Source organism: Nuphar pumila, chromosome 17 (genome assembly GCF_984573655.1).
Source record: "Nuphar pumila chromosome 17, dmNupPumi1.hap1.1, whole genome shotgun sequence".
In the NCBI taxonomy this organism is placed as follows: Eukaryota; Viridiplantae; Streptophyta; class Magnoliopsida; order Nymphaeales; family Nymphaeaceae; genus Nuphar; species Nuphar pumila.
The window spans coordinates 66266325-66278082 of NC_143265.1; the positions used below are offsets into that span (position 1 = coordinate 66266325).

Sequence of the window (11758 nt, forward strand, 5' to 3'; positions counted from 1 at the left end):
TTCAGTTCAGGCTTTCTCAATAATATCTCATCCATTAATTTAGTTACTAATTCATTTTCGAGAAAAGCTTCAGCACACCCTTAACATCGTATTTGATAGTGTTGAGGAACAAACAAGGAAACCATACTCAGTAGTAATAGTCTAATAGAACATGCAGCTGAATTTTTTGGCCCTTTATCCCCTTGATAAGTACAATGGTCATAGTCCAGCATAACTCAAGTAGTCTGACAAAAAATGGTGAAAGGCCACGGTCAATTGTACAAAATTAAATGAAATATTGAATCATTATCTGCATATATAGTGGGCCTGGGACCAAACAGAAGACATGCATTAATAATCCCTAGTGTAGGTGATGCCCCGTTCTTGTCAGCTAATTAACTGAAAAATTAAATTTTATAGTTATTGTGATATAATTGTGAGTTTTTTCATTTTAATTAATTAATTTTGCTTTTTGAAGCATTTTCAGTCAATCTATAAGTGCCAAAGAGGTGCAGTTAGAGTAATCAGCCAAGTATACATGCAAGAGACAGATGGACACAAAACTGTTCAAATTAAGATTACAAAGTTAATGGACATTCAAATAGGACCATATCCCGTATTCATATACATAGTGTTTCACAACATTGTATACAGATTAGCATAGCGAGGTCATTCTTGTAACAATCTGCAGGGCATCAAGTTTACCAGGTATCGTGCAAAATGCCATATTGTATTGTCAACCTTTTACCAATCTATCTATATGGTAGTAATAGAGGGAAAGGAATGCCAGATTGATGTTTTTCAATCCAAATTAGTAAAATATTCCACCTGAAAACCATTGGTTCTGAATTTACACTTGGTGGTCAACTCAGTTTGCTATGGCTCTTGCCTACTTGAGCCTATGCAATTCCCTAATTCAACTAGGGTACAGCTCATAACCTAGCCTCACCTTGTCACAAGTGAGGTAACCAACCATGGCTTGGACTTGGTGAGCTCATCAACCATGCAGTAGTGATTGACAACCTCATAGTTGGTGTTGATGGTTTTCTTGCAATCAAGAATGATTTTCTTTCTGTCATATCCAGATCATGATTGTTGTTGGTTATGCTAAAAATATTTCTAAGTTAGATTAATTGCTAAAGTATATTGTTTTGTATATTTATGCCAATTGATTTTTTTTCATGGATCTTTAATGTTGCTTTAGCATGTATCATAGTGATTTCCTTCTTTCTGATGCAGGCTGTAACATCAGTATTTTTGCATCCGGATGTTTCTTGAAGTCCAAAATGCTAGCTATGTGATTTGCTTGTTTCAGATAGTTTCTAGAGAATGGATACAATTCCTTCTGACTGTCCATATCCTGGATGCTTCTTCTGTGTTATGAAGGAAGGGAATCCTAGTAAACGAAAAACAAGTGTATTAAAGTTCTTCAGAGAACTTCCTTCTGCAGATGATGATGGCCAGGTTCTCCCGATCAGCGGCCTCTGGAATACTGCCATGTCCCATCCCAATGATCCTGAGTTCATTGAGTTGGGCATATTTGAATGCATGTCTGCTCTCATATGGAAGGGCTTGAAGAATAGGCGGTGGCTTTCCCATGACCAAAATATCTATATCCCCTATTATGCAGCACATATCATTGGATCATACACTATGAATATGGAAGAATTTGCAGAACGTGCTGTACATTCAGGGGTGATCCCACCTTTGGTAGAACTTTTAAGAGGTCGATTGACTTGGGTGGAGCAAAGGGTGGCGGTTCGAGCTCTTGGACATTTGGCAACATATGCCTCTACTTTTCCGGCTGTGGCTAGTCATGGTGAAGTTCTTGAGCTGTCTATTGAGCTGGCAGTGAGTTCACTTGAAATTGTGTATTCTCATTTTTATCAGTTTGTTGATAGACGGCTTAGTTATCACTGTGATCTGCTCACTCGTGGAATGGGTGGCGTCGAAATGGAATCAAGGAAAGCTGAAGAGTGGGCCAGTCAATTGCAATGCTGGTCTTTACAGCTCATTAACTGCTTTGCCTTCAAGCCAGAGTTCATCCCTATTGTTTGCAAGCCTGAGTTTCTTGTGAAACTGCCGGGCATGTGGGGAGGACTAGTTAATGAGAATTCACCAGCTGGTATTGGTTTACTAAGAACAATATGTCATCAGAAACATGGTAGGGGACAGGTGGCTAATTTTCCTGGAATTATTGAAGCCCTTTGCAACATTGCTCGCTCTTCAGATGACTGGCAATATATGGCTATTGATTGCCTTCTGTGGTTGCTCCAAGATCAAAATACTTCTCATAAGGTGAGGTCCTCTGATTCATGTTGAATTTATGTATTGTTTATTACAGGATATACCTCTTCTGGTGTCTCTTTTCTCTAACGTAGGGTGTATTCTATTTCTTGTCAACCAATGTGATATTTTTTCTTCTGGATATGTTAACATATTGGAAAGGTATGCAGAGCTTAGATCATCTTTAAGCACTGCTAGGAGATGTATTTTGTTTTGAGATCAAGTTACAAGTTCATCTGTACTAGAACATTATGTGTTGTTCTGTTCCTAATGTGTTTTTCATTGGAGCCACACCATTTATACCTTTTCACATAGAGTTCAATATGATGGGTTTTTCTGATTTTTTTTTTTAATAATGTGCATTGAGCTTCTTGGGTTCACACATTCAGTCAAAAGGGGATTTTTTTGGCAATTTTCTTCAATTCTGACTTTTACTTGCTACCAGAAGTGGTGACATGATATTGGCATTTCTCCATTTCATGTGGGCGGAAGAACGGGTCCACTTTGTGTTTGTTTAGAGGCCACACAATAGTCAGTTGTATGGTCGAAGTGACATTTTTAAGTGCTGGTAACTCTAGGGATATGTAATTGTCTGGTGGATTTTGCATGTCTTTGTGTATCAGATCATATAGAAAAACTGGTTCCTGAACACTTCATTGACGATGTTAATTTTTGGGATGTACTTTTCTTCTGGGGTTTCCTTAGGTGTTTGGGTGACTCACAAAATTATATTGCAGGATAGAATAGATGTATAAAATCTTGAGAGTTCTTGTTCATAAAAATTGCAATTATCAGTGATGTTTGAATAAGGTGATAACTTGTTTACCAGGTACATGTTACAGTAGTCGAATTTCTCCTTCAATTTCATCTAGTTTTCTCCTCTGATGATTCCCATAATGCCATCATAAATTATTAAAATGCTGACATATAGGTCACCCAAACATCAGTTTTATACAATGAATTTGCCCTTACAAAGTGACAAGATGTGAACTGTATGATCAAGATGAATTCAAGCTTTTATTTGTTGAATCTTGAGATTTAGAAGATTGACCATACCCAGAAAATTATCTATACTGGAAATGGAAAATGATAATTCAAGTTCTTATTTGTTGAATCTTGAGATTAGAAAGATTAACTACCAAGAAAATTATCTATCCTAGAAATGGAAAAGAACAAGGAGGTATCTTCATTGAAAAGCAGAGGTATCATCCATAAGATCAGAACTTTGATTTTGATTTAATGAATATTGAACATATTCTCTTAATAAAGTAAATTTGGGGCTTATTGTTCTTTTTGCCAGCTTGATTCATTGTCCCTTTCAATTTGTATAGGTAATTGATAAGGCTGCACCTGTTCTCGTAGACTTGGCAGAAGCAACTTCTCTGGGTGATCACAAAAGACTTGGGGAATCTATTGTTGATGTTCTTCAGGAATGTGTTCAATCACATGTAATGGTAAGGAACTCTCTCAGTAACCGCACAAAGGAACAACTTGATGAGCTTGCAAACTCCAGGCGGAGAATGAAATGGGAGAAGAATATGCCAAAAGAGGATCTCCATATCAAACAGGCTGCCTCCTTGGTTGTAAAACTTGAAGGAAATTCTCTGTTTTCTTCAGGTAACATTGCAGGTGCAGCTGCCAAGTACACTGAGGCATTAGCTTCATGTCCTATGAAGTCCAGAAAGGAGAGAGTTGTGCTCCATAGTAATCGTGCTCAGTGCCGTCTTCTCATGCAGCAGCCATTGGCTGCCATAAGTGATGCTACACGTGCACTCTGCCTTCATAATCCTATCAATCGCCATGCCAAAAGTTTTTGGAGAAGGGCTCAGGCATATGATATGTTGGGATTGGCTAAAGAAAGCTTGCTTGATGCCATTCTTTTCATCAACGAGTGTTCTCAATCAAATGATCCAGACCTCTCAATTAGGAAAAATAAAGTTCCTGATTATGCAGAGCGTTTGGTCAAGAAGCAGATGCGTGCTGCTTGGTTGTTTAGGGACGCTGCTATAAAGCATGGAAATGTGAACTCTAATGGTGATACTGGCGATATTTATGGAGAAGGGGACGATTCTGAATGGGAGACTGCAAGTGAAAGTGATATTGAAAATGCTGTTAGGGGAGAAACAGGTGATAATGACAGTTGGCAAAACAATGAAGAGAGGAAAGCTAAGTACGAAAAGACTCCTAAAAAAGGTATTGTAAGCAACCTGTTTGGCTTGAACTTGGGTTTACGCAGTGTGTGAATGATGCTGAATGTTTGTTTTAGGGGCTTTGACTGTGAATCATGTTGAATGTTTTTGTTAGGAGCTTTGACTTTGTGTGATTTGGCAGCATAAGAAATTGGCTCTTTGGAGATCATAGTGTGGTCACTGGCAGTATGAACTTGGGACTATGGCTTTTTGTAAACCCGCTAGAACTATCAGATGGTTAAGTAATTTTCAATTCATATTACATTTATGGAGCTTTTCATACTAGCTAATTTTCATGATTTATGTAGTTAAAAGCACTAAACTTAAAATAAATTCATTAATTTGTAAGCATATTAAAAAAATTGAAAACTAAAAAATCTAAAAATTATTCAAGAAATTACTGAATTATGATTTTAAAATGTGTTATAAGTGAACACCTTGGCAATCTTTTGGCTGCATAATTCATAGGACATGCGTGAAGCTATAAATATATATGCATGTGTCAAAAGTACAGTTGCAAGTGCATGGTGTAATGAAATATGCGGAAAAGCAAAGAGTGCATTAAGCACTTACAACATCCACTAATGAACAAACAAAAAGGGCTAACACCCAAACCCACAAGAGACAACACAACATAAAAATATAAATGTCTCTTATTGAAAAGAGAGAGAACTCTCAAGAGTGAAAAATACAAGAGGGGTTCACCCCTATTTATATACAAAAAGAAGGAGAGGAGGAGTGGCCTTATGGCCTTAAAAGAAGAGCCACCTAGGGGCTCCCATGGAGTCGTTGGGAGCCCCCAACGGTCACAAATGTGACCGTTGGGGGCCCCATCGACTCCATGGTGGGGCCCCTTTTAGGTGGGCAAAAATATAAAAAAATAAAAAGTAAAAAAAGAAAAAAGAATTTACAAAAAAAAGAAAAGAAACAAGTACCCCTATCGGGTACTTGTGAAATGACTAAAATACCCCTATCGGGTATTTTAGATAATACATATATATATGTATATAAACATATACATATATATGAATTACATATATTTTAACACCCTCGCTCAAGCTTTACGGGGATATAACCGAAAGCTTGTTAAGGAGAAACAAAAAACGAGGAGCAGCAAGGGCCTTAGTGAAAAAGTCCGCCAACTGGTACTCAGATATGACGTAAGGTAGTGCTATGGTTCCTCTCAGGTATTCATCACGTACGTAATGGCAGTCCATCTCAATATGCTTAGTACGCTCATGGAATGTGTGATTGCTTGCAATATAAATTGCACTTTTGTTGTCACAACACATCTTCAAAGGAGTAGAGATGACAATGCCCATATCACTGAAGAGACTTCTTAGCCATACAAGTTCCATGGTTGTAGTGGTCATAGCACGATATTTTGCTTCCGTTGAGGACAAGGATACTTTGTGTTGCTTCTTGCATCTCCAAGAAATCATAGAGTCACCTAAGAAAACACAAAATCTCGTAGTTGAGATTCGGTCATTGGGATTTCCTCCCCAATCAGCATCAATATAAGCAATTAAATCAAGTGATGAGGAGGAAAGAAAAACTCTCTTAGTTATGGTGTTTTTGATATATTTGACGATCCTTAAGACTGCACTCATGTGCACGGTTGTAGGTGCATGTTGAAACTGACTGACAGAGTGGACAACATGAGCTATGTCTGGCCGAGTAATGGATAAGTAGGTTAGAGACCCAACAAGTTGCCGGTAGGGAGTAGGATCCTCGAAAGGTGTTCCATCTTCCAACCTTAACTTTGCATTGATGACTTCATGGGTTTCTGTCTTCTTATCATCGGAGATACCAGATTTAGAACAAATGTCAGCAGCTAGTTTCATCTGAGATAGAATGTACCCTCGAGGAGAGTACGCCACTTCAATCCCTAAAAAGTATCTTAAGAAACCAAGATCAGACATGTCAAAATGTTCTTTTAAAACTTTCTTAATATCATAAATTCCTTGCTCATCACTTCCGGTGATGATCATATCATCAACATAAAATAGTAAAATAACTACTGAAGACCCTGCACTTTTCACAAACAAAGCAGTGTCAGTATAACATGAACGAAAATTCAAACTTGTCATTACATTACTAAATCTATCATGTCAAGCCTTTGGGGCTTGTTTTAAACCATATAATGCCTTTTTAAGTTTGAGAATTTTATTTTTACCAATACATACTCCTAGTGGGGGATCCATGTAAACTTATTCATTTAATTCGCCATTTAGAAATGCATTCTTAACATCTAGTTGATAGATAGGTCATTTTTTCACTGACGCAATGGCAATAAGAGTCCTAACACTAGTCATTCTAGCAACAGGTGCGAAGGTTTCTTCATAATTTATACCATATTCTTGCGCATATCCTTTAGCTACTAATCGTGCTTTATAACGTTCTAATGAACCATCACTCTTAGTTTTAATTTTGAAGACCCATTTACATCCAATTGATTTCTTTCCAGTGGGTAACGAAGTTATTTCCCAAGTTTTTGCTTTTTCAAGGGCACTAAGCTCTAAGTTCATGGCTTCAACCCATTGGGGAATGTTTTTGGCCTCATTATAGTGTGAAGGTTCATGAAATGAGTGCAACACAATTAGACACGCTCTATATCTTGGAGTTAGGGACTCATAGGAAACAAACCTATTAGGAGGATTGGAGATCCGACTGGATCTCTTTAAAGAGGTTTCTTCTATGTTGGATCCTTGAGAGTATTTTTCTAAGGCGCTCATTTGAGTTTGTTGACCACGCCTAACATAGGTTTGGATTGGTCTATCACTTTCATCTATAACATTGTCAAGAGGAATATCCTCTAGGTCATTCAAAGACTCATTAGAGATTTCCTCTTCTTGAGATAGAAGATCAAATAAAAAAGCATATTCACTTTCATCAATATCTTTAGTTTTCACAAAACCATTTTCATTTTCCAAAAAGGTTACATCTTTGGATACATAGAGTTTGTTATTTTTCAAGTCAAAACATCTAAAACCCTTTTGATTTTCTCCATATCCCAAGAAAACACATTCAATAGCTTTAGGAGATAATTTGTCCCGTTTATGTGTAAGGACAAAACATTTACATCAAAAAATTCTTAATCTATTGAAATCGGGTGTTCTTTCAAATAGTTTTTCATATGGAGATGTATTTTGTAAGGATGAAGATATCATTCTATTTATTAAGTAAGTTAAGGTTAAGGCCGCTTCGGCCCAAAAACTCTTTGGAATTTCTTTGGAAATAAGGAGTGTCCTAGTGGTTTTCATGATGTGTCTATGCTTTCTTTCGGCCAAGCCGTTTTGTTGGGGAGTCCTAGGACATGATCTTTGATGACAAATTCCATTTACTTCTAAATAATTTTGAAATTCATTTGATAAATATTCTTCACCCGAATCGGATCTAAGAGTAGAGATATTACTTGAAAAATGATTTTTAACTATCATATGAATTTTTTTGAAGAAGTCAAAGACTTCAGATTTTAAATTGAGAAAGTAGATCCATACATACCTAGTGTAGTCATCAATGAAAGTAACGTAATAGGAGTACCCTCCTTTAGACATGACCGGGGAAGGACCCCAAACGTCTGAATGGACTAACTCAAAAGGTCTTTTGGACACAAAAGTTCGGTTTGGAAAATGAGTAGATTTCATTTTGCCAAAAATACAATTCTTGCAAACAAAATGTTTCTCATTACAAAATTTCTTTCCAAATGGAAAGGAGTACATTTTTTAGAAACTTGGATGTCCAAGTCTTTGATGCCAAATTTCAATATTTTTATCTTGGACATGGTTACAAAAAGAGTTAGTGGGGAGTTTCAAGTTGCTCATGTAATAGAGATCTCCCCTCCTATGGCCTTGCCCAATCTGCTTCCCGGACCGGAGATCCTGTATAGAGCAATCCTTAGTTGAGAAGGAGATTTCACATCCATGATCACATATTTGAGCAAAAGAGAGGAGATTTAAATTAAGTTGAGGTACAACTCTCACGTTTGGCACAAAGAAATCTTTTGAAAAGTTTAAAGTTCCAAAACTTTTTACTTGTAAAGATGTACCATCGACAGTTGAAACATAGGAGTTTTTATAATTATTACACAAATCGGAAAGCTCATTTTCAGGTGGGGTCATATGAAAGGAAGCTCTAGAGTCAAGGATCCAAGAAGACATACCTGGAGGAGAGGAAGAAGCTATGGCGGCACCCGAGGTTGATGGTATCTTGAGTAGAGTTTGTAGTGCTTCCGATAGTTGAGCAAGAGAAAAAGATTCATTCCCTTTGATGGTTTACTCTTTCTTTTGAGTAGCTTCTTCAACGGAAGCAACCTTATTTTTAGGTGCTTTATTCAACTTAGGACAATTAGGTCTTATATGACCCTGCTCTTGACAATGATGGCAAATGGCTTTTCTATAGTTGCCATTATAATTATTTTGTTTTCCAAAATGTGGAGGTTTGTAAGATTTCATATGGTTGCCGGGTTTTGATACGGCCAAGACATCATCTCCTTCTTTAATCATGCCAAGACGAGTTTCTTCTTGGCATATTTTCGCTATGGCATCTTCCAAGGGAAGAGGCTTAGATCTATGTAGGAGGGAAGATCTAACTTGTTCTCATATTCGGTCCTAAGCCCATGTAAAAAATGGAAAAAGTGCTCTTTTTCCATTTGTTCTCTCCTTAATTTCACATCCACACTAGAAACCCATTTTGGTTCTAGTAAAGATAGTTCATCCCATAGGGGACCAAGAGTGCTAAAGTAATCCCTTACAGTCATTTCTCCTTGCTTGATAGTCCGGATTTTTTCTTTAAGAAAGAATTGACGAGCAAGGTCTTTTTGAGTAAACATACCTTTCATAAAGAACCATGCTTCATTAGCCATCCGAAACTTGACAATGTTGGCGCAAATCTTGAGCTCTTCATGAACCAAGCAAGAATTTTGGCATGCTTACTTTCCCAATCTTCCACTTTAGATTGGTGATCTTCAATGGCCTTCATGCGGGCATTTCCTTCAAGAGCTTTTTCTTGATCACCATCCATCTTAGTTAGTTGGAGTTGTGGTTCCGGAATGGTGCCCATAACGTATCCCCAAAGTTTTTTACCTTTGAGGTTGTTCTCCATGACGACGGCCCACATCATGTAGTTGGAGTCATTAAGCTTGAAGGAGAGATCAATCTTTTGTTCTCCTTCCATTTTAATCACTCACAAGAGGATAAATGAAGAGAGATACAACAAGAAAAAAATATAGCTACACAACTAGCTATATTAAGAAGAAGAGCATACACAAGGCTCTGATACCATGTAATGAAATATGCGGAAAAGCTAAGAGTGCATTAAGCACTTACAACATCCACTAATGAACAAACAAAAGGGCTAACACCCAAACCCACAAGAGACAACACAACATAAAAATGTAAATGTCTCTTATTGAAAAAGAGAGAGAACTCTCAAGAGTGAAAAATACAAGAGGGGTTCACCCCTATTTATACACAAAAAGAAGGAGAGGAGGAGTGGCCTTATGGCCTTAAAAGAAGAGCCACCTAGGGGCTCCCATGGAGTCGTTGGGAGCCCCCAACGGTCACAAATGTGACCGTTGGGGGCCCATCGACTCCATGGTGGGGCCCCTTTTAGGTGGGCAAAAATATAAAAAATAAAAAGTAAAAAAAGAAAAAAGAATTTACAAAAAATAAAGAAAAGAAACAAGTACCCCTATCGGGTACTTGTGAAATGACTAAAATACCCCTATCGGGTATTTTAGATAATACATATATATATATATATATGTATATAAACATATACATATATTTTAACACATGGTACGAAAGGGAATACTGGAGCTTCTGAAAAGATGGGTACGGAGGTGGATCTGTGCATACACAGGCAAGTGTGCTAGACTTTTACATAGTTCATCTACATATGAAGTTATAGTAATGAACCAAGAACTGTCAACAAAATGTAGTTAACCAAGAGCTACTAATCAATCAAAAGAGTAGATCAAATCTTTGTTCTCAAAACATGTCAACTACAATAATTAAATTAAACAAAATGCACTTAATTAAGTTCGCTTTCTATTAAATGCTAATATGTTGTCCTATTGCTGTTAATAAGGGAAGTGATTTATGCATGTTCCTTTCTGCTGAAGTCAGCTAGACGAGATGTATATAACATTTCTATTTGCATGGAGAAAAGCATTTTTGACACCAAGTTCTAATAGAGAATATTCTTAACGTCAAGTTTTAATAGAGACCAAAGACTTATATTCAACAAGAGGGAGAACTTCAACTGCATTAAGCTCGGCAGCATGCATAGAACTTCTCTTTGTAATCAATGTCAGGTTTGATTTCACCCTTTTTCCTCCAGCCTTGCCTAGTATCACCATCCGTCATAGTCTTCCAGTATCCTTAAAAACTCCAGATATTTCTGATTGTCAACTACATCTTGCAATGTTAGTAGTAGGAAATACATTTGTGCAATCTCATGTCCCACTTTTTTCAGGAGCCTCCATATCCATCATTGCTACCTTCCATCTATGCTTCAGAACAGCTTGGTTGAGGTCTTTTAGAGTGAGAGAAGTATGGGGCATTTAAGGCCTGGTAAGGTTTTATACCAGATTGCTAGCATACGAAAAGTGAAAATGACTTTTGATTTTTGAAGCATGAAAGCTCTTAACTTGGAACCAAAAGAAGAGCATCAACACTTTGAGTTGCAAAGTTACTTACAACGTGAAATTTGGGGGATTTTGAGTTGGTGTCCTTTCATTAGTTTCATGTCTTAGCAACCTCTTTTTTGTTTTGGTGTAGAGGATAAATGTCCTGGTTAATGGCTTAATTCCATGGACCAATACTCCATAGATGGAAGATAGATATTCTTCACTGAAATGGCAATGTTATTCCTCCTTGGGGAAATATGGAGGATGAGAAAACAATGTATATAACTAGGGAAAATCAATATTAACTATGCTAAATATTGAAGGGACAAATTTCAAATTATAACTGTGTAGTGGAATATTTGCCTCGAAATGAAGTATCATACTGCTGTGAGTTTTAACCCAATTGTACTCGTGCAAGTTCTTTATTGTTAATGGCTTAATTCCCTGGACCAATACTCCATAGATGGTAGGTAGATATTCTTCATTGAAATGGCAACATTATCCCTGTATGTGAGAACACAGAGGATGAGAAAACAGTGTATATATCTAGGGAGAGGCAATATTAACTATGCTACCCTAATTGGTAAAGAACGAAGGGACCAATTTCAAATCATACGTGCAGTGGAATATTTGGCTTGAAATGGAGCATAATAGTGCTACAAGTTTTAACCCA

At 37.1% G+C, this 11758-nt stretch overlaps 1 protein-coding gene across 1 annotated transcript; it reads left to right on the forward strand.

Moving 5' to 3' along the window:
* The first annotated feature begins 1308 nt into the window (after positions 1–1308).
* LOC149812081 (uncharacterized) lies at positions 1309–5373 on the forward strand. Its single transcript, XM_089992814.1, has 2 exons — positions 1309–2277; positions 3597–5373. The coding sequence occupies exons 1-2, from the start codon at positions 1309–1311 to the stop codon at positions 4506–4508; spliced, it is 1881 nt and encodes a 626-aa protein (XP_089848940.1). The 3' UTR covers positions 4509–5373.
* Positions 5374–11758: the final 6385 nt, after the last annotated feature.

What these genes read in the sequence shown, in the direction of transcription:
- LOC149812081 (XM_089992814.1), top strand. Translation starts at nt 1,309, where the DNA reads ATGGATACAATTCCTTCTGACTGTCCATATCCTGGATGCTTCTTCTGT. An exon ending in ATCAAAATACTTCTCATAAG is followed by an intron (nt 2,278 to 3,596) that starts GTGAGGTCCTCT and finishes CAATTTGTATAG; the next exon opens with GTAATTGATAAGGCTGCACC.